The sequence below is a fragment of the Solanum dulcamara genome, chromosome 9, assembly GCF_947179165.1.
Source record: "Solanum dulcamara chromosome 9, daSolDulc1.2, whole genome shotgun sequence".
In the NCBI taxonomy this organism is placed as follows: Eukaryota; Viridiplantae; Streptophyta; class Magnoliopsida; order Solanales; family Solanaceae; genus Solanum; species Solanum dulcamara.
In genome coordinates, this window is record NC_077245.1 from 75,162,988 (window position 1) to 75,187,048 (window position 24,061).

At 32.3% G+C, this 24,061-nt stretch overlaps 2 protein-coding genes across 11 annotated transcripts; both read left to right on the plus strand.

Annotated features, from left to right (window-relative positions):
• The first annotated feature begins 1,703 nt into the window (after positions 1–1,703).
• On the plus strand, positions 1,704–6,830 carry LOC129903969 (protein SOSEKI 3). 10 transcript variants are annotated; one of them, XM_055979494.1, is made up of 6 exons: positions 1,704–2,195; positions 3,378–3,668; positions 3,756–3,825; positions 3,929–4,044; positions 4,419–5,292; positions 6,090–6,830. In XM_055979494.1, the coding sequence occupies exons 2-6, from the start codon at positions 3,458–3,460 to the stop codon at positions 6,394–6,396; spliced, it is 1,578 nt and encodes a 525-aa protein (XP_055835469.1). In that variant the 5' UTR covers positions 1,704–2,195; positions 3,378–3,457; the 3' UTR covers positions 6,397–6,830. The 10 variants fall into 10 exon arrangements, with proteins under 10 accessions (XP_055835469.1, XP_055835471.1, XP_055835470.1 ...); XM_055979496.1 differs by having other exon boundaries at positions 1,704–1,991; XM_055979495.1 differs by having other exon boundaries at positions 2,191–2,266.
• An 8,239-nt stretch (positions 6,831–15,069) lies between these two features.
• On the plus strand, positions 15,070–22,273 carry LOC129902926 (superoxide dismutase [Cu-Zn], chloroplastic). Its single transcript, XM_055978372.1, has 8 exons — positions 15,070–15,448; positions 16,791–16,852; positions 16,971–17,010; positions 17,190–17,285; positions 17,390–17,421; positions 17,511–17,586; positions 17,757–17,810; positions 21,951–22,273. The coding sequence occupies exons 1-8, from the start codon at positions 15,190–15,192 to the stop codon at positions 21,974–21,976; spliced, it is 645 nt and encodes a 214-aa protein (XP_055834347.1). The 5' UTR covers positions 15,070–15,189; the 3' UTR covers positions 21,977–22,273.
• Positions 22,274–24,061: the final 1,788 nt, after the last annotated feature.

Genomic DNA, 24,061 nt, shown 5'->3' on the forward strand with positions numbered 1-24,061 from the left:
CCCATCGGTGACCACTTAAACTTGACACCAACTTTTACTTAGACACTTCAACCGGGCGATATTTACTTTAAACACCTCATGTAGGGGCCCGCTGTGTCATTTTGACATGACAAAGTGAGTGTGATACACTCAACAATAACGCGTGAAAGGCTTTATTTAGCTATTTTTTATTTTATTTTCTCTTCTTCTTCTCCATTTCTCAAGGCATCACCTTCCACCATTTTTCCAAGCTTAAACTCCCTCAATGGAGGTCGAATTTTTTATTCAAATCCGTTTTCAAGCCATTTTTTTCTTCTTCATTGTATTGCTTTTCTAAATCTACCATCACCTCCCTCCACCTTTTTCGCCGAAAAAATGGATATCAACACCCATATTTCATATTTCTTCTCTCTTTATTTCTTCCTCTCACTCTTTTCTTCCCACAAAACAATACTAAAAGAAAGAAAAGGAATAGCTATAAAAAATAAAAGAAAAGAAGAAATTTTTAAAAAAGCACAAAAGAGATTTTTGAGTGTAATAAAAAAAATGATTTCCGATGGAAAAGGAGGGTAAGGTACCATCACTGCTCTCCACCTTTTCGTCGGAAAAAATGAACACCAATACTCATATTTTATATTTTTTCTTTCTTTCTCTCCCTCCCTCCTCCCCCTCTCTTTTTCTCTCTAAACAACATCAAAATAGAAAGAAAAAAAAAGCTCTGAAACAACTTTAAAAAGAAGATTAAGAAAAAAATAAAGAAAATTGTTGGGTGTAGTGGAGAAGACAACTACCATTAGGGCGGAGGGGGGGGATTGCAATTGATTTTTTTAGAATAATGTTTTTATTTTATTTACTAAGTGAATTTTAAAATAATTTTTAACTTAAAATAACACATGTAATCATTTAATTGGTTGTTTGCCTTGTCATCAACGAGTGTATTACACTCTCATTCAGTTTTTTGCTTATTGTCAAAAAAGTGTCAAAATGACACAGCGGACCCCTAAATGAGGTGTCTAAAGTGAACATCGCCCGGTTGAAGTGTCTAAGTGAAAGTTGGTGCCAACTTTAAGGGGTCACCGATGTATTTGGCCAAAATTTTTTAACACAATTATAAATTTTTTGAATCAGTAGATTTCAGCTAATCATATCAAGAAAAATATAAGAATTATGAAACGAGAAGGGTGAAAACTTTCCTTTTAATAGATCCAAACACAAATTTAAATCAATCGGACAAATTAAATATTGATACTTGATAATTATATTAAAACCATACAAGTAAATTGTGAAGGGCCCTCGTCCCTCACTCTCCTCCCCACCCCCTCCCTTCCAAAATTAAAAAAAAAGTAAATTATGAAGAGGGATGCACTTTCCCATTAAATTGGTTTTGATACTAAACTAATAAATTTCAGATATCAAATAATTATGTCTAAAAAATATAAAATAATAAAAAAGGAGGTTAGTGAATTTTGAATATCTAATAACTATACCAAAACAATCCAAGTAAAATGTGAAAAGGAAAGCATTTTCTTCTTTAATTAGTTTGAACATGCATTTAGATTAATCGAATTAACAAATATCTGATTTCAATTAAATTGTGAAGGAGCTTTAGGTAGTTTTTTCTACGTTCGAGTTGGAGAAAGGTAAACGATAAAGATAATTATAAAGTGCATAATCAAATTCTCAACTAATCAAATAAAATTTAAATAACTAATCAACTGAAGTATTAAAATTTTTGACAGAGATCGGCGGGATTGGAAATCAGAAACATTACAAAGAGGGGAAGAAGATAACAAAATGTACCAGAAAAGGGACCAAAAAACCAAAACCAAAACAAAACAAAACAATTCCAATCAGAAGAAAAAGCCAGAGAAAAGAAAGTAAAGCAGAAACCCCCATTATAATACTATCTCACAAGCAAGCATAATCAGAGTAAAATGAGGAAAAAGCCATAGTTAAAGTTGGAAGAAAAAGCGAAAGAGAAGAAAAACCCTCAAACAACTCACAATCACACAGTCAGTCACACAGTACTACTAACACTATAGTTCAAGAAAAGCTCGTATCTTACCAGTCCCTTTCATTTCTTCTCTGTCTTTTCGATAAATCATTCTGTTCTTTTACCTGTCAGTTCAGCTCCAACCCCATTCATTTTCCCTCCCATTGCTACCCAATATGGTCCCCTTTGTCATGCATTAAACACTATCCATGTTACCTCTCAGGTTGGGAAAAAAATGGTGCTCTTTGTCTTTCATTATTTCTGTGCAAAAGTTGGGTGTTTTAACACATTTCTGTATGTGGGTAGTTATCAAGATTTCATTTTTTGATCTTTGTTTTCCATATCTGTGCTAAAATTGGTTGTTTTCAACGCATTTCTGTATGTGGGTACTTATCAAGATTCCATTTTTTGATCTTTGTTTTCCATATCTGTGCTAAAATTGGTTGTTTTCAATGTTTTCAACACATTTCTGTATGTGGGTACTTATCAAGATTCCATTTTTTGATCTTTGTCTTTCATAATTTCTGTGCAAAAATTGGGTGTTTTAACACATTTCTGTATGTGAGTACTTATCAAGATTCCATTTTTTGATCTCTGTCTTTCATAATGTATGCTAAAGTTGGTTGTTTTAACACATTTCTGTTTGTCGGTTCTTCTCTAGATTCCATTTTTTTATCTTTCTGTGCAAGAATTGGTTGTTCTGAGACATTTGTGTATGTAGGTACTTGTCAAGATTCCATTTTTTGATCTTTGTCTTTCATAATGTATGCTAAAGTTGGTTGTTTCAACACATTTCTGTTTGTGGGTACTTATCAAGATTCCATTTTTTGATCTTGTCTTTCATAATCTGTGCAAAAATTGGTTGTTTTGAGACATTTGTGTATGTGGGTACTTGTCAAGATTCCACTTTTTGATCTTTGTCTTCCATGTGTGTGCAAAAATTGGTTGTTTTAACACATTTCTGTATGTGGGTACTTATTAAGATTCCATTTTTTGATCTGTCTTTCAGAATTTATGTGCAAAAAATGTTTGTTTTAATACATTTCTGTTTATGCGTACTTATCAAGATTCCATTTTTTGATCTCTGTCTTTTTTAATTTCTGTGCAAAAAATGTTTGTTTTAATACATTTCTGTATATGGACATTTATCAAGATTCCATTTTTTGATCTTATTGAGCTAATTTTACTCTCTTTTTTGACTAAATAAGCTAATGGGTGTTCAGTATTTGTCGTGTCTGAAAATGGAAATGGTGAATGGTGGTTTCTTGTCTGTTTCTACCTGTGATTTTTGTGTTTTTTGGGGTGTTCAATCTTCAGATCTAATTGTAGCTTATTAGAGGTAATTTCAATGGAATTGTTTGGTGCTGAGTTGATTGATGATTTGATTGTTGAACTGATTCACTAGGTATTTGTTGAGATCGAGTTGAGCAAGATGGTTTACTTGTGAGTTAGGGTTTGTTTGTTGGTGTGAAATTAATTTTTTCAATGGATGGGCGCATGAAGAAATATGGGCAATTGAGTCCAGAGAGAGCAAAAGTTTGGACTGAGAAATCCCCTAAGTATCAGCAGCAGCAGCCTGCACGGTTGAGTAGTGGCAAAGTGCATGTAGTATACTATCTCTGTAGAAATCGACAACTCGAACATCCTCATTTCATTGAAGTACCCCTGTCTTCCTCCGATGGTCTCTACTTGAGGGGTAAACAAATGTTTGATTGTAGAATCTAAGGTACAGATTGATTTTATTTTGCTTTGGAATTTACTTGTGTTGTTGTACTTTTTGAAGATGTAATTGAGAGGCTTAACTTTTTGAGAGGTCGTGGAATGGCTTCGTTGTACTCATGGTCTTGCAAGAGGTATGAATTGTTCAACAATTTTGGTTTGTTGTCAAATTTTGCTTTAAATGAAAGATGTAAATGTAGTCTGTGTGCTTAATGTTTTGTTTGATTATGAAAACAGAAGCTACAAGAATGGTTTCGTGTGGCATGATCTTTGTGAAGATGACCTCATTCTTCCTGCTCATGGTAATGAATATGTTCTTAAAGGCTCAGAGCTTTTCGATGAATCCGATGCAGGTATATTAGACCTTCTTTATAGAAATGTAAAATTTGAACCACATGATTTTTAGTGTTATACAATCAGGCCTCTCTATAACAACATTTCACTATAACAACCATATTTTTCAGTAGAACTGATCTTTCATGTTATGTTATATTATATGTTCTCTATAACAACATTTTGCTATAGCAGCCAAAAAAATATCGAGACAAACGATGTTACAGAGAGGTTAGACTGTAGTTGTGAGTGATAATGCAACAAATTAGAACAATGGATGAGTTTGGCTGCACGTCTCTTGCTACTGGAGTTCCCTTTTACTGTGGAGGGTTACAATTTTGAGATCATTAGTGCTTTTAAACCAACTATAAGTAAACTGTCCTTTTGCTTCCAGGCCGCTTCAGTCCTGCTGGAAATGTGAGATTGTCAAACCCAAAGCTGCTGCCGGAACCACAATCCTCTAGAAGCCAAGATGATACTTCGTCTTCTTCTAGCATGAATGAAAAAGGTACAAAAAATTCTCAAGATGATGAATCATCACCTCCTGTTCAACAATCGGGTTCTTCAGCAGTATCTCCTCAATCGTCCAGTGCTGATAAAAGCTCTTTATGGAATGGTTCATTAAGCTTGGCAGAGTACAAGATCTATAAGAATGAAGGCCTTGCCGATGCTTCAACTCAGACTGATGAAAATGCTAGCAAAGTTACACCTCCAGAGACTTGCACGAGAGGTGTTTCGACAGATGATGGTTCTGTAGAGCCTGAAAATAATGAAATTCATGAGGTTCAGGTTCAACCGACAAATGAATCTGCACAGATATGCCGGGAGACAGTATCGCCTGCTCCGTCTTCGTCAAGTGCATCTTCATCAGGTGGTAGAACAGATACCTTGGAATCCCTCATCAGAGCTGATATAAATAAGCTCAATAGCTTTAGAATAATCGAAGGAGAGGAATTTCGGGTTCCAAAAACTAAGCTAAAGCCCTCAAATGTGCTGATGCAACTAATTTCTTGTGGATCGATTTCAGTGAAGGATCATAGTTTTGGCCTTATTCCTACCTACAGGCCGAGATTTTCACATTCAAAGTTCCCATCTCCTCTGTTCTCAACCTCGTTAACTTTAGGAGACTTTGATTGCCTGGCAGAGAATCCTAGGTTTCTGAGTTTGAGGTTGGAAGATAAGGAATACTTTAGCGGCAGCCTTCTCGAGACGAATATGCCCAAGGAGCCTACTCTTCTAAAGCGGTCGTCGTCCTACAATGCTGACAGGTTTCTGTCTTGCTATTCTTCTACACTAAACCAGTAGAATCACTTACTACATATTTAATAGATGCCTTACCAATATGATATTTCAGACTTCTTACCAATTGGAAAATACTTTGGATTTGTAAAACCAAAGTATTTTGCAATAGTTTCACAATATGTAGCTGCTAAACTTTGCTTATTTGATTTCCTTCAGTTTTAGTTATGTCAGCATTCATAGTGCAAATCATAGGTTGTTTCTCATGTTTAATTTTGTGTTTTTCCTCATGGTGATTGTCGTAAAGCATCTTTGCATTATAGGAAAAAAGTCAGTATTTTTGACAATGGTTAAGAAGAAAACCATCTTCTTGATTGATTTAACCTTGAAAGATTGCCGAGATTTTAAATACTGTTCACTGATTTGCATAATTGCAAGATATATAAACTCTGTGTGAGCCTGAGTTATGGTGGTAATTCGACGTTATTACTCAATGCCTCCTAGTTATGAGTGATAGAACTAGCTTGAGTAATTATGTGGATAGCTGATAGACCAGGGCAGGAGCCAGTTAAGGCCAAGGGGGTTCGTGCAAACCCCTTTCGGCGAAAAATTGCACTGTTTATACATGATTAAAATTATTTTTTACGTATATATATATATATAGATGTTGAATCCCTTTGGCTTCTTCCCGTGTATACTTAGCTTAATCATAGTTTGAATCCTCTTAATGAAAATCCGGGCTCCGCCACTACGATTGACCAAGAATTCTTTGTTTGATTTTGCATAATGCTAAATGTTGAGTTGGAAACTGAATTTGTTGATGCAGGACAAATAAAGAACATGCAGATTCAGTTGAAGATAAAGAGGAGAAAAGTTCAATCATAAAGTGCATTCCGCGTTCCATCAAGGCTTCCCTGAATAAGCAGCAAGCAAGAAGCGAGTCAATGAAATCTCCTCTTTCTGAAGGTCCTAGAATCTCATCAGATGGAATAGGCAGTTCACGAACCATTATATCCGACACATCCTGTGGAGGAAGCAAGCGAATTACACAGCCGTCTGACAAGAGACACTCAGATAGAATAGACTCTTTCAGAGAGGAGAAAGACAATGTGATCAAAATTGAAGAAAGTTAAGTGTTACTGACTAAAGCTATGCTATTTTCCTTGTTATCGAATTACGTTGGTTGAAATATCCTCTTTGCTTCTTTTAACAGGCTTGCTTCAGGAGCTCGGGTTATAATACAGTCGAAAGGAGCTTTTGACAACTATGAACATTAGGCGAACCAGAAGCTTTCGGTTGACTAAGTGGGGACGTTTGTTAATCTTGTAACTACTTGTCCTACTTTTAACTGTCCAGACATGTTTTGTAAATGCCAAATAGGGAAAAACATGGAGCAAATTGAGTATTTGCTGATAGGGACAAGTAGTTAAAGTTTTGAGCTGGTTCTATTGTACCTACCATTGAATTTTTTGATCTTTTTTTTCTCTTCAGTTTTCTGGTGTATAATTGCCACTGAAATGATCAAGTGTTCCACCTTCAATTCAATCAATTCAGTATGTCTGAACAATCATTTGTCTAGCTGTCATTTTTTGATTTGTATGTGTCAAAAAAATGTAGGGATGACACAACTCAAAAGCTTAAAAGGACAGCTCGGTGCACAAAATATTTCACGCTAGCAAAGTTCAGGAGGGGCCATAACTCAAGAAGTGTGGTGTAGATAGCCTAATATAATACAAATATTAATAATTGTGATTTATAGGTCACACACAATCAATTTTGTCCTTGTTAATTAATAAGCATTTTTAATATTATGCCTTAGAAAACGATTTGAACTCCATCGCTTGTTTATAATATCAATGCAAATACATTTTCAAAGTGAATCGTATTTCATTCGTATTGATTGTTTCGATTTGGTATATTTATCTGGTGTGATGTATTATGAAATATATGATAGATGAATATATATATATATATATATATATATATATATATATATATATATATATTCATGTCATATAGGCCAATTAAAATATGAAGCCATGAGAACTTTTATATATTGAAAAAAAAATTCTCTTGTCTTGATGCAATTAAATAAGGCCAATAAGAAGTTAAAAACACTTTGAATTTTGAAATGGGATTTTGAAGAGTAAAAAGACAAAAACAGTGAGCAAGAAACATGGGATTCCACTGCCCAATTAACTTTTTTAGTCAGATGGTTTGACTTTTTTACTGTTGACTCACTCACTGACTTTTTAAAAAGGTCAAAATAAAACTTTTTACTTTTGGTTTTTCAACAATTTTTATATAAAAAGACAAAACATAGAGCCATTTTAAACTTGAATTCACTTATAATTACTCATGAAATTATATCAATTATTATATTTGAGAAGAAAAAGTTTCATTTGAGAAGAAAAAGTTTCAATTCAAACGACGCTATTACAAAAAAGTTTAAAAAGTTGAAATAGCAATAAGTTAGTACTATAAAGTTGTTTGTGTTTAAATTAAAGTGCAGTTACTCACGTGTAAACTAAAAACAACTTTAAGACACAAATTAATGAAATCTTTTCTTCGATCCCATTTGTTTAATTTCTTTCGATCAAGAGTATACTTTTTTCGTCTCAAATTATCTGTTGTTATTTTTTTAAAATAGTTATTTTAAATTATTATTATTTTAAATAGTTATCTCAAATTATTAATATTTGGAAATAATCAAAGATATGGGTTATAGAAAACATTAATTTTAATTTAATTTACCTAGAAAGATCTACATACAATTTTTATTGACTTAAAAAAATATACTCCCTCCATTTCATATTAAGTGATTTTTTGATGAATTTTTCATTGTTCAAAATAATTGAATTGTTCAAAGTTCAAGATAGATGTTTGGAACTTTTTCCATAATGACCCTTAAATTATCAAAGTTTTATATTTTCTAGGAGATAAATCACACTACTTGCAAAGTTATATTTATGATTTTACAAAAGACAATAATGAAAAGTATGGTTCAAATTATGTCCTTAAATGTTTTTCTTAATATGTGTGCATTGCCTCACAAATTCACTTAATATGGAATGGAAGGAGTATTATAAAATACTAAGAAAAAAAGGGAATTCACATTATATATATATGGGAAACTACCTTATTAGACATACATTTATACCATATATACTAATTCTACTTATACCTTCAAATAATTACGTATTTTACCACTAATTAAGAGTTTTCTATCATATATTGAGGAAAATTCATTTAGATACATATATTTTTGCTACCAGATACACTAAAATAGGGAGAGAGGTGATCGAGATGGGAGGGAGGCGAGCAAGATAGTCATGTATCGCATATACATATGAATCACACTAGATACGTGCATTTATATATATCTAATGTAATTCACATGTATATGGGATACTAGATATATAAGAGTGCGGCGAACGAGATAGGAGGGAGACGAGTGAGATTTGTCTATGTATTCTAGATACATTTGATACCACTTGGATACAGTGTATCTAAAATAAATTATACCTAATACATGTATCTAGACGCATCAAAATCTGGTTTGATTTATAATTTGACAAATTAAAGTGTATCTAAGTAATTAGCTCCTAAACTAGTAAAATTTGCGCAAATTTCTCATGATACGTAGGATCCTCGACCAAAATGGGCCAACAATATACTTGTTTTGTAAGCTTTTGTGTCACGAGAGAAACAATATGCAATGTTCAACTTCTACAAAATATATAAGATAAATATGATCTAAATATATGAATTATATTGATAACTGAAACTAAACTTTATTAATGATAATCAATTTTTTTGTTTTAGTTATACATCAACAAAGCTCCCAACATAAAGTTCATAAATGCTTATTGAGAAGAAAAAAACATAATGATTGTGATAAATAAATAAATAAATAAATATATCCTACTAATTCATTCATCATTTTTATAAATTATTTCATTTCCTAAAATATCTTTTCCTTTTCCTTTTACTACTAATCTCATTAATATCTTTTAATCTATTTTTCCTAATTAATTGCAAGGTGTATTTTAGTTTTGGATGCAAAACTAAATAAATGTGTGTTTGTATATATGTGTTTTAATTTTTTTCCTTTTTTAAATCTATTAATTAGCGAATAATGTAAATTATACAAAAAAAAAGTTGAAGAACTTTCAAAAATAGAAAAGATTTGAAATATAATTAGGTTCATTAGCTACAGTTTGCCTAATTACATTCCATAGTTATAGTTCCATGGTTATGCCAATTTCTATTTGTATATCGCGCTGCATTACATAAATTGGGCTTTTTCGTTTGTATATTTCACTGTATTATACAAATTGAACTTTCAAATAAATTGTATATACAAATACAAATATTGCTTTAGAGATTTGTATATAACCCCCTAAATCGCTTTGTATACATATACAGACCTTTAGAGATTTGTATATGACCTTCCACGGAGTTGTATATGAGGCTCGAAATATACAAACACAAAAGAAAATACAAATTTGCTTTAGAGATTCCTATGTGAGCATCTAAATTTGCTTTCAGATTTTTATATGAGTCTCCAGATTTGTACAATAACAAATTTCATTAAACTGTAGCCGTGATTCACAATTATGTTAAACTATATCTATATTAAATAATACACTAATAATATTTGTCAATTCACGTAATTTTTCCAAAAAAGGGGAATTTTCGCATATAACTACTCAAAAATACTTTAATTATGCTCCACAACTATAGTTTGCTAATTACAATTCGTAGCTATAGTTATAGCAGCGTTTGTATAATTAGCACTACATTTGTATAATTCGCAATACAATTCACAATTTTTGTATAACGTTTGTATATTTCACTATACAATTCATGTAAAATGTTTGTATAATTCACTATACAATTTGTAGTGTTTGTATATTTCACTATACAATTTGATTCGCGCACAGCGTTTGTATAAATCGCGCGAATTATACAAAACTCAAACTGTAATTACATCTAAATGTTTATCGCGAGCCATAATTAATTCAAACTATAGCTATGTTAGCTAATTAACTAGTATATATTTGCTTATCCATATAATTTTTCCATCTTTTAATGATAGAGATCTATTTCACGCCTACAAAATTGCGAAAAGATTAAATATATCCTACTAATTCATTACTCATCATTATAATTTATTTTATTTCCTAAAATACTCTTCCGTCTTAGTGTCTGCTTGAATTGATTTTTGGATTTTTGCTATTAGTCAAAAGTTATGAGTAAAAAATTTTAAGTTTTGAATTTTGGCTAATAAATCAAAAGTCATAAAGAAATTCTAATTTGTGGCTTTTGGCTTATTTTTATTATTTTAGCTTTAAAATATTTTTTAAATTTATCCAAATACTAAAGGGTTTAAGCTGAGTAGGACCAAGACAGAGTACTTAGAGTGTAAGTTCAGTGGGACACCTCAGGAGGTTGGAGCGGAAGTTAGGCTTGGTGACCAGGCCATCCAAAAGAAAAGTAGATGTAATTATGAGATTTCACTGGATTGTTGTTGTTATTGTATCCAAATACTAAAAAGTGTTTAAAATTATTTTAACTTAAAATCACTAAAAAAAAATCAATTCAAATCGGCTAGTCATCATTAATATCATTTAATCTATTTCCTTGAATTTATTTTCTATTTTGTTCTACTTGGTGATGAGTGAGAGTGTATAACCTGATTAATTGCAAGGTGTATTTTAATTTGGGGATGCAAGAATAAATAAGCATGTGTTTGCATATGTTAATTAAAATGAAGTGGGTAATACGAAAAAAATAAGTTCAGGAGGTTCATAAAATCCCACATAGTTTAGATATATATAACAATTCCGTCACAGTTTAGGTGCGTTTGTATAACTTATCCCTAGTTCTTATGAAGCTTCAATTCAATTAAAATCTTAATTTTTTCAATTTGCATTGTTCAAAGGCAAATTTGACACTAACTAATAACAACGAGGATATATTAGACCTTAACTATTAATGTAGGGCAAATACATTCCATTTTGTATAGTTCAGAAGCAAATTGGACTTATATTTGATCCGGATTATTAATTGAGGGCAAATCTAGCTCATTTCGCATAATTCAACAACAAATTTGACCCTTTACCTTATTTCTTAATAGAATCAGAGTAGCAAGTTGGTGTTGATGGCACTTGCGTTGAACGTAGCAAATAGTTCGTTTGAAAAGTTATATATGTGTGCAATATAGTTTATGAATAATAAAAATATACGAGATCAACTTCATATTTCGAAATCTTTACACAAATAGTCAGTCGAATAAACTATTTATTTGTCGGCTTAAAGTAAATTGAATCAAATTGAAGCAGCAATTTATTTTGGCACTATCTTATATGCCCCGATGGATAAAAGGTTAGCACTACCTTAGGATGGTAACATTTTTTTATTCTAATTTGCTGAAACGAAGAGGTAAAGTGACAAGAAATAATGATTAATGAACTTTTCATCGGAGGCTATATATATATTCGCGCTAAAAAGATTTATTGACAATTACCTCTAAAAAAGAGGAAGAAGAAAGACCTACACACGATTTTTATTAACCTAAAAGAAAAACAAATGATAGAATATCACGAAAATAAAAAAAAGAAGGAATTCACATCAAATATGTAGGATTCTCGACCAAACATATGATAGAGTACCCTAATTTTATGACCAAACACCTGCTAGAAATGTATTTGGTCCTTCTATTCAACTTGTTTTTTTTATGTATCTTTTTTTGTGTGTGTGGGCCTGATTGTCAATAATTACCTCACTTCTAAGTTGAAGAAAATTTTGCACTATTAATCTGAAGATTTAATTAAGAGATTACATAGTTTTTAGTTATTGCACTATCTCCCTTCAACCCTTTGAGCGAAATGCGGCAAAAGAAAAAGAAGGAAAATCCATGGACCGACCCCATCATCTCCACCCCGTAGGAACTACGAGATCACCCCAAGGACGCCTTCGGCATCCAGGGGTCACGGACCGACCATAGAACCCTGTTCAATAAGTGGAACGCATTAGCTGTCCGCTTTCAACACATGTAAAAGAATTATACATAATTTAAATACGTTGTTCACACCATAAATTCGATAACTATGATGTATCGAGATCATTATGCGTCTGGTGGCCACATTAAGAGCATGTATTTAGATGAAGAAGATGCATAATTTTCTTCCATTGTTGGAGCATTTGACTAATCTTTATAATGCAACTGATCATATTGAATCTTTTACTCCGGACAATGCATTCAAATAGGGAAATCAAATATAAAAAAAGATGGAATTGTCCTTGCTAGTTGCCATTGATGACCCTATTTTACAACTAACGAGTTTATCAGACGAATCTTTATGAATTTTGATTTTCATTTATTGAAATTCATTTTTTATTTATTAGTTTTGTACTTTTTAATAGGTTGAGATTCCTTTTTTTTGAAAATCGTTGAAATGTGAGATTAGATGGATGTTATACAGAATCTACTGATCAGAGATTACATAAAAAAAATTAAGAATAGAATGCAAAAAGAATTTAATCACAAAAAAGTAACTAAGAACATATGAAGCATTTTAGTGTCTACTCAATTTATTTTTACAGATTATATTTGAATGTTAATACTATTTTTTTCATTTTGTGACACCTTAAATTGTATCTTAATAATATTAAATTAGTTGGTGTTGGTGGCACTTGCGCTTGAACGAAGTGGTCAATTTAGTAAGCTATAAATATCATGTTCAGCTCTGCTTGAATGTTCAATTTGATTTACAAGAAGATATTCTTTGTAATATCTCTTCTGCATATCTTGACAAATATGATTAGGCATATATACTAGTACCTCACAAGGTCCGTGGAGTTGTGTGTTGCTTTTGCCACTATGAATACTTTTCCATCTATTGATTTCGTGAGTAATGTGAGCCAAGAATCAATATTGAATGATATGTGATCGACACACAGTAATTTTATAACTGATTGCATACAGATAAATTTATAATTTAAAATTTATAAAACCCAACAATCTCAAATTAAAAAAAAAAAATGCTAGTAGAAAAGTGTCCAAGAAATTCAAACCCAAATTAGGAGGGGCAACATAGCTTTAACAACTTCAATTTCTGCCGCTAGACCAAGAACTTACTTTGTTAGTGGGTTCTCAACAATATATAATTAAAGAATTTCTCAATATAAATACAGTATTTGTGCAAACGTCACTCCCACCTAATTGTACGATAGGGACATCGTTAACCTTCGTGTCCCAAACCACAATAGTGCCAACGTCGTCCAATGTATAAACATGAATCAGCCCAAGGAGGAGTTTACATATGATTAGTTAGTTTGTGAAGCAATTGTTTATCAGATTCTTCTGTTTAAATAGATTATTTTTAAATAAGAAAGTAGTCGACTCCATCAATAATAAAAAAACGACTTCTTTATAAGAAATTATAATTTCAGTATGATATATATTAGATTATACGGGATTTTGAATCCAAAACTAGATAAAGTAAAAAAGTTTCTTGTTAAATAAAACAAACAAATAAAGATCATTTCGATACCGTGTTTGCAAGACTATATTCTAACTCATCTACTTATTAACTATTAGCGATCACAATTTGAATACATATTTATATTTCCGCCAATAGAAAAATATGGCCAATGCTTCTCATTTCCAGTCTAAATTAAGATTTTGTCATTCGATACGTGGAATGTGATAAGCAAAAATACTTCACTTATAATATAAGATAGTAATACCATAGTTTTAATATAAATAGTAGAATAAAATAATCTCAAAATGCTAGAAATTGACATTTTTTCCAAAGTTTAATCCATAAACAACAACAGGTTGTTGTTTAGACATGAAACATGTGCAACTTCCTTCTCAATGTATAAACAACAATATGTTGTTTAATAAAAATACAATTGCTTACACATCAACACTGTCATTCTTTGATGCAATTAGTTCGCAAGATACTAATATTTATATCAAACTAAATCTAGGAGATATAAGAATGTAGAAGCTTAATAAAAACTCAATTCTCTTAAAAAATTTATCAAACACCTACGGCACAAACAACTTCTCTTAAAGAGTTAATAATATTCAATTCTCATCTAACAAAAATTGAAGGCAAAAAGAATTGAAAAGTGAGAACAATCAATCATATACCCAACACAATTCAAATACAAATATAACCATGCCAACTTTTATTATTAATTCCACATACAACTATGTCTCACATAATACAATATTTCACTGATTCAAGAGGAGGAAAACATGAAGAGGAAAAAAAATGAGATTACCTTAAAATTAAAATTGTCTTCAAGGTGAACTTGAAGGCTGACAAAATAATGATGATCTACCTTCGATTTTCGAATAAAGGAGAAAGAATAAGGGAAAAGAAAAGAGAAGAGAAGAGAGAAGAGGATAACAGAGAAAGAGGAAGAACTGCGTTTAAAAAATGGAAAAAATGGATGAAATTTTGGATTTTATTAAAAAAATTTGATCTTTTAATTTTTTACCCTAAATTTATAAATATCTTAAATAAACTCATCTCTTCATAATTAACCCCTAATTAAATATTTATAACAAAAGAAAAAAAAATCCCGTATACTACGTTTCACTCTCAAATAACCATTTTAGCTCATTCCTCCTAGAAACTATATACAAAATATGATAAATCACCATTTTATATTTTTAAAATATATATATATATATATATATATATTTAAGAATATCATAAACTTGTCCAATAACCATTATGTCCAATATTTTAATCCAAAATTTAACATTAAAATGTCATATAGATCTTGCAAACAGACAAAAATCTCAAGAAGCTAATAAGAAAAAAAACCAGAAAAGATAAAATCTTGTTTCTCTGCTATCTAAACATTATCAGTTTATCAATTCACCAGTGGCAGCAGCCATGGCCGCCCAATCAATCTTCACCAGCACTACCAATTCTTTCTTATTCCCAATTTCTTCTTCTTCCTCCCCTAACATTAACTCTTCTTTCCATGGTGTTTCCCTCAATGTTAAGTCAAATTTTCGCCAATCTTTGACCCTTTATGCTGTTACTACTCCCAAACCTCTCATTGTTTTTGCTGCTACTAAGAAAGCTGTTGCTGTCCTTAAGGGAAATTCTAATGTTGAGGGTGTTGTCACTCTATCTCAAGATGATGATGGTTGTTTACTTTTCCTTTGTTTATGCTTTAATTTACTGTTTTTGGGTTATATTTGTGGATTGTGACTTAAAGATGTAATCTTTATTACTAATGTTTCAGACCCTTTTATTTGAATCTTTATCTGCTTGCATTTCCACCCTTTTGTGCTCTAATTTGCTGTTTTTTTCTTGTCATATTTGTGGATTGTGACTTAAAGATGTAATCTTTATTACTATTGTTTCATACCCTTTTATCTGAATCTTTATCTGTTTGCATTTCCACCCTTTTGTGCTTTAATTCTTTTTACTGATTTTTGTTATGCTTTACTTGAGCTGAGTGTCCATTCGAAGCAGCCTCTTTATCTTCACAAGGTACGGATAAGGTCTGCCTATACACTACCCTCCCAAGACCGCACTTGTGGGATTATGATGGGTTTGTTGTTGTTGTTGGATTGTGACCTAAAGATGTAATCTTTATGACTAATGTTTCATACCCTTTTATCTAAATCTTTATCTGTTTATTTTTCCACCATTTTGTGTTCTTATTTGCTGGTTTTAGTTATTTCATGTTCGCGGATTGTGACCTAAAGAAGTAATCTTTATTACAAATGTTTCATACCCTTTTATCTGAATCTTTATTTGTTCGCCTTTCCACCCTTTATGCTCTAATTTTCTCTTTTGTTATCACATTTGTGATTGTGACCCAAAGATGTAAGCCTTTTTGAGTATGTTTCTTATCTCAATCTTTATCTGTTTATTTGTCCATCCTTTATGCTCTAATTTTCTCTCGTGTTGTCACATTTGTGATTGTGAATTAAAGATGTAAGCCTTTCTGAGTATATTTCATACCCTTTTATCTGAATCTTTATCTGTTTGCATTTCACCATTTATGCTCTAATTTACTCTTCTGTTATCACATTTGTGATTGTTACCTAAAGATGTAAGCCTTTCTGAGTATAATTCGTACCCTTTTTATCCGAATCTTTATCTGTTGGCATTTCCACCCTTTATGGTCTAAGTTGTTTTCTGTTGTCATATTTGGATTGTCACCTAAGATGTAATATTGATTAAGAACTTTTGTGCCCTTTTATCTGAATCTTTATCCGTTTGCATTTACACCCCCTTATGCTCTAATTTGTTTTTCTGTTGTCATATTGGTGGATTCTGACCTAAAGATATATGCTTTTCTACGAATATTTCAAAGCCATTTATCCGAATCTTTATCTGTTACCTTGTGATTATGTCCTTATTTGGTTTGTATAACTATATTAGTTATTTGTGGCCTAAAGATGTAAGCTTTTATAGGAATATTTTGATACCCTTTTGTATTGAGTATTTATTTCTTTATTCTTCTCTTTGTATAGGTCCAACTAAGGTTAACGTTCGTATAACGGGACTTACTCCTGGACTCCATGGGTTTCATTTGGTGAGTAATAGTTGCTATAATTTGAATTGTACTGCTTTTCTCATGTACTTGTCCTTATTGCAATTACTGGTGAATTATGGTTAATGTTATGCTTTGTCTGTGTTGCATCATGTTGTAGCATGAATACGGTGACACTACAAACGGGTGTATGTCTACAGGTTAGCTTCTGATCCTGTTTGAACTTTGTGTTAATCGGAATGTTGGTCAATTAGAACTCCTCTAGTAAAATACCAATTTTTTCTTTTGGAATTCTTCTAGTAGCTAGTTGGAAGCAACGTTTTTAGTTCTAGTTTCGCTGGTACTAGTTTGAAATTTGTTCCCTTTTGTTTTACTGTAGGAGCCCATTTCAATCCTAATAAATTGACACATGGAGCTCCTGGAGATGAAATCCGTCATGCGGGTGACCTGGGAAACATAGTGGCCAATGCCGATGGTAAAGTACATGTTTTCTATTCTTTCATAGCGCTTTAATTCTGTTTTTGTTTGTTAAGATGGATGATGACTTTCTGGATTCTTGATTGTGCTTACTGTATGCAGGCGTGGCTGAAGTAACAATTGCAGATAATCAGGTCGTTACATCTCGCTTTTGTGCTCTATGTTCGTTATTGTTATAGTTTCAGGATAATTTACTGACTCTTACCTTTTGTGTACCAATTAGATATCATTGACCGGTCCAAACTCAGTTGTTGGACGAGCACTTGTAGTTCATGAACTTGAGGATGACCTCGGAAAGGGTAAGTTTCTACATTTTGTATATTGATCCATTTAATCTGTGAATTTGAAAAGGATATTTCCGCGAGTGTATCAAATTTATTTGGTGCACTGCTATGCTACCTTTTTGGGAGGTCTCTGACACTCTGTGGTGCCTTCATGAGCTAACCCTCATTTTGTTGTCTGTCTGTAGGTGGCCATGAACTCAGCCTTACCACTGGAAATGCTGGTGGACGATTGGCATGTGGTAAGAAGAAGCACTCTTTTCTCCCCCTTCCCTTGCTGCTCTCTCTTCCTTCTTGTATAATTTCTAATATGATATTATTCCTGCTAAATGATAATAACATACCCAATGTAGTCCCACAAAGTGGAGTCTTTGGGAGGGTAGAGTGTACGCAGACCTTACCCCTACCTCGTAGAGATGTTTTCAATAGACTCTTGCCTCAAGGAAAAAGGGTCTAGAAAAGAAGTAATGGAAGTACAAGAAACAACAAATAAACAAAACAACATAGAGTACAAAACAGAAACTACAACAAAATAATAAGATAATTGAGGTACAAGGAATCAACAAATAGTAACAGAATTTGAAGGACAAGAAACTATGGGAGCAATACTACGACTACTAATATGAACGAACTGCAAGACAACGCATTGCTACCTACTAACCTACTAAATGAAAAGGCAAGCTAAAATTAGTAGAACTTAGCCTGGTATTGCTTTAGCCCCTTGTTGCATGGTGTTTATAATGGTTAAAGATACTCTTAAGAGTTTGTTTGCAAGTGTTCCATGACTAGAACTTGGAGAGTGTTCAATGTCTCGAACTTTATTGAGATAGGAAACAAATGTTCACTTTACGAAAAGAAAAGGAGATGCATGGTCAAGACTTTCTTTTGAGGAGGCAGCCTGTTTTGAGCTGCTTTGGGTGATTATGACTGCAACAACAACAACAACAACAACTAAAAAAAACCAGTGTACTCCCAAAAGCGGGATCTGGGGAGAGTAGAGTGTACGCAGACCTTATCTCTACCTCGAGTAATATGCTTCTTTGTTTTTCCTTCCTTGAAATGCTGATTGTGCAAAGCTCATATGTGCTTCAGTCTTAGGGGTTGTTTGGATTGACTTTTATAAATTATCTTATAGCTAAAAGCCATAGGTTTTGGCATTTTAGCTTCTTTTTTTTACTTTTTTGGCCTAAAAGAAATTGCTTAAAATCACTTCTTGTCTTTCCCAAACACCTCCAAAAATAAAAAAGAGCTTAAAAGTCAAAAGCTACTTAAAATAAGTCATCCAAACACCCTCTTATTGCTCTTCCTTGTGCTTCTACTCTGCATGTTAAACCTTCGTTTTGGCTGTCTTCTTCATTTTGTCCTTATCTGATTCCCCCAGGTGGTGTTAGAAACACTTTATGATAACTTGCAGTATCAGTTTATGTTAAGCGTTCCCAAGTATTAAAAATCTGGTTTCTGAATAACACTTACCAGAGTTACTGAGTGTCTATTCGTCAGCTGTCTATTCTACATGTGTGACCAATCTAGCTTTTGATTTGGGTTGTTATAACTGTATTGTGTGACAATTTCAGCTATTAACTAGTACTACTACACAACAACAACATTTCCAGTGTAATCCCTCAAGTGGGGCCTGGGGATGGTGGTGTGTACGCAACCTTACCCTTACCCCTACCTTGTGAAGGTAGAGAGACTGTTTTCGGTAGACCATCCGCTCAAGTAAAGCATATCAAAATGTAGCTATGAACTAGTAAGATGATTGAAATAACTCCAACAATTGTACTTATCAAAGAAAAGAAACAAACTCCAAATACTGTAGAAAGACTCCTCTATCTTTCTCATTGTCAAGACCTCATTTATTGTTAGTTGCTACTCCCTCTGTCTAATATGTGATGAAGTTTGACTAGTATGGAGTAAGAAATAAAGAAAATCTTTTGAAATTTATGATCTAAAACAAACCATAGATATTTGTGCGGGTCACAAATCATCTCATTAAGGGTGAAATACAACAGCTACAACATATCCAATATAATTCAACCAGGTGCGGTTTGGGGAGGGTGGTGTGTACGCAGCCTTACCCCTACCTTATGAATGTAGAGAAGTTGTTTCCGATAGACCGTCAGCTCAAGTAAAGCATATCCAAATCAATAAGGGAAGGAAATACAATAGTGAAGAAACCATATAGAAACTAATGAAGAAAAAGAAACAGTAGCAACAATAAACAATATGATAACCGAAGAAAAAAGAAAGAACATGTAATAATAAAATCAAAGAATAAGATAGTAATGGGAAGTTTAAAATCAAATTATTTTTACAAGTATGGCATTCCTTCTGGGACAGATTAAAAAGACATGTGAATTGGGACAGAGGAAGTATTTGATTTTAATATTTCACTATGTTTTTCTAAATCAATCGGACTACTAAAAACTCTTTGATGTATAAGATAACCAAAAGTAAAATGGACCCTCCTTTTGGTGCTAATCTTTACATTGAATATGTGGTGCATTTTGTTTGGTTGATGTTCTTCTGCGTATAGCTAGTTTATATGACAGCATTTTCTCTCTCTCTTCTTTTTTAGCTTAGCAGCAATTATGCAGATATAACTTATATAAATAATCAGATATACAACAAAAACAAACTCAGTGTGATTCCATACGTGGAGTCTGGGGATATATAAAGCTATACAGTATACTGACCGAAATTCCTAAATGCTAATCTGATTAAGCAATTACTAGGCACATGATTATGATACCACTCCGGAGTATAGTTTACTCTAGATTCAAGATTGAATACTTATATGCAGCATGATGCTTGAGATAATTTCTTTGTCCTGCACATGAAGTTTACAACAACATACCTAGTGTAATCGAACAACACAAAGTATGTAAACTTAAAATTTTAAGTGGAAAATTTAATAGATGAACTCCAATTGTGTCATTAACATGTGCACTTCCCTGTGGAACCAATTTAATCCTTGTCCTCTTCTTCCCTCCAGATACACAAACAATATCTGTTTTTATGTATTTGTAGTTTTGTGGGAGAGTATTCTTCATTCCTAGTTAATAGTTGGCAGAATCAGAGTATACCTGTTTTTATGAAGAAACTACTACTTCTATGACCTCTTAAGTTGCTTCCCTGTCTTTAATATTTTATTTTTATTTATACATATGTTGTGTGTGCTTGTGCATGTGTCTTTGAATAGACTTTAAGTCTTGGCACCCATAATATCTGCAAATAAAACAAAGTTGGTCACTACAGATGCAGCTCGTAAAAGTTGTTTCAGGAGCTAATCTGGTTGATCTCAAGGTGGAAGAGAAGGAAAACGAAACCTCAGAAGAAGGAAACTATGACTAATTAGACCTCTGGTGTGACTATATGACAATGTCTCTTAAGAAAGGAATGTGAGATACAGTATAGAGGTAGGTTTTGCCAACAGATCCTCTGCGGCTCTTTTGATTCTTCCAGAGAGCTTCAAATCAACCGTTGACAGCTAGGATATTTTTTGCACACACACACACACACATATATAGTGGTTGCTTTCGCTGTGAAATGTTATTCACCCTATATTAGATCATGCACATTGTGAGGCTAACTATAGTAGACCGGGACTTCACAATTCATGTTTCAATTTCCAGAGAGTGTGTATACAATATTGGAAGAATGTCTTGATTGCACCACTTGTGAGATCTGTTTTTCATCTACTAGTTGTGCTATTAGTGAAGGTTTCAAAATTCATGTGCCGTTTATGTGAAGTTTAACAAAAGCACTCAAAAGAGAGGCCTTTTGAAGCTTGATATAAAAAAGAGTGACGTTTGAACCTAGCTCCAACTCCAACATCCTACACCATTCTGCCCGCCATCCACCAGGTGCCAGCTGCCGAAAACACGCTTTTCTTTTTTCACGGAGTAATTAATCGCCACCCCTCTCCTTTACCCGAGACAGATTTATTTAGACTGAGTTTTAAACAATTGAAAAGTCTCTAGTTCAATCATTAACATGCAGAGGGTTTTCTTTTTATTGGTCTATGTATAGACTTCTTAACATCATTGCTTTAACATTGATAACTGTTAGAAGTGGACTCTGAAGTTATATAGTTTGTCTGACTTTGATATGTTGAGAGGAAGACTCGATTTTAAGTACATTAGAAGTATTATCATAGATCGTGTGACCTCCACTTTGCCTGGTAATTTCGTTCAAGTTGAGATCTTTCCTCCACTTTGGATTTCTTAAATGCTGGACATGTTTCTCTTCATACTTTCAGACGAGGGGCTTCTCGTCTACCTCTCTTTTGCTACTTTACATTGATCCTTGGTTAGATTTCTTACATGCTATTTACAAAACTACATTTTAACTTATGTTCATCGCGAATTTTTCCTATGCAGGTGTGGTTGGTTTGACTCCAATATGAAGTAAATGCAGCAGCAGCAACGAACTCTTTGTCGAAATCATAAGGAGTGAATATATTTACCTCTTTCCCCAGTCGCCAATAAAGCTCTACATGAATGTGTACTGAGAAATTCTTGATGGACTAAATTTGAACTTGTATGTACACTTGCCAAATGTAGTGCAACACTTTTTTCTTCAAAACTGTAATTGGAGTCATCTATTTTACCATCCTTTGTGTTTTGGCTATCAAAAGTGACTCTCAATTAACTAAGTTTTGGCTTTACTGTTCCTTATTAGTGGCAAAGTTTGTGCTTTATAATGAACTGTCATGAATAGTTATAGTTTTCCTTGAGCTGAGGGTCTATTGGAAACCAACAATCTGTCATTATTAAGATTCAGTTCATCACTTTTTTTGAGCCAATGGTTTTTTAGAAACAATCTCACTATCCTGTAAAGATAGGGTAAGGTTCTGCGTATATTTTTGGCAAACTATACTCGGGCACGTATAGTTTTCCTCGAGGTGAGGGTCTTATCGGAAACCAACAACCTGTCATGATTAAGATTTAATTCATCACTTTTTTTTGAGTCTAGGATGTTTTAGAAGCAATCTCACTATCTTGTAAAGATAGGTTTAAGGTTTGTGTATATTTCATCCTACACAATATCATTCAAGTCAAGTTGTTCTTTTACATCTTCAATAGTCATGAGCTAACCAATGTTTTATTTAATTTTCCACTTAGTTGTGTTGTAGCTGCTTTACGATTAATATGGATTCGTATCATGTAAGATTGATTCATCAAAGAAGAAGTGTTTTCTAACTAGATTTTTTTTTTTATTTTTAAGGTTCAAACCTGAAATGTCTGATCAATTTTCGACAAGTTATATATATTTGATAGAAGTTTAGATATTTTGTAAAGTATACCAAATTATTTTGATCTATATATTAATTTTGATATGAAAGATTTGGGTGAAATAAGAAGTACCAAATCATTTTTGTATCAAAAAAGTAGGGAAGTTAAATGGTTACCTAATATTTTGTTTTTAAAAAATTAGTGATTAAGGATTGGTTAGTTATATATTCCTAGTCAACTATGGACCAACCATAATAATCTGTCAATATCATTGTTACTTTGCTTATGGAGTACTACTACTATATTAATAAAATCTACCCGCTAGTCAACAATAGTATATTAAATTTCTATTTTAGGTGATATTTTTAATTTTAGAACCAAAAATGAAAAATTAAGCCTCAAAAAGAAGAAGCTATCTTTTAACTATTGGATCAAACAACAAAAATATCTTTGAAGGAAATTTTGCTTTTTTCAGATGAAATCATATAACAAGATAAAGATAAAGATTTATTTTTTTACCCCAAAAGATACGTGGTCGTGAAAGAAGAATTAAGCGGAATATAATTACTATGTGATAAAGTCGTGATACTATCGAAATAAAAAAGAATTGAAATCTTATATCAAAATCCTATATATAAATAGTATAAACTATGTACCTAAACATAAATTCTTGAGTAACCCGTTCAAATATTCATAAATTTAGATAAATTAATTTGAATAGAAAAAGATAAGTTTAAAATGTAACAAAAATTGATTTTATTTTATTTTTTAAAAAAAAGAAGATACAATTGACAGTTACATAAAATACTACACTTTGAAGCATTCCCTTTCTTGCAATTTTTTTTTTAATATTAATGGTTATATACTTTTCTTGATGATGTCCTATAGCTTGATCACAATCAACCCAAGTGGAAAAAAGTACTTTACTTGGCAACTAGACTAGAAAGAGTCCTATATGTTTGTTTTAGTATTTGATTTGCTTGCTTTTTACAACTAGTAAAGGAAAAAAAAATACTTGCTTCAATTTCAATTAAACTCAGAATTTAAACGTTTGTGAATTCAACGTTAAAAATATCAAAAAAAATTAAAATTATCTATATTAATTTTTTGTATGCATGGTCTATAAATTTGAGTAGAAAACGATTATGAATTTAATAAACTCACAGTCCGAAATGGATTTGGGATTTAATATTCTACGTTTTTAAATATGATTACTCTGTGCTTATTTCCTTTTCAAATCAAAGAGACGATAGGTT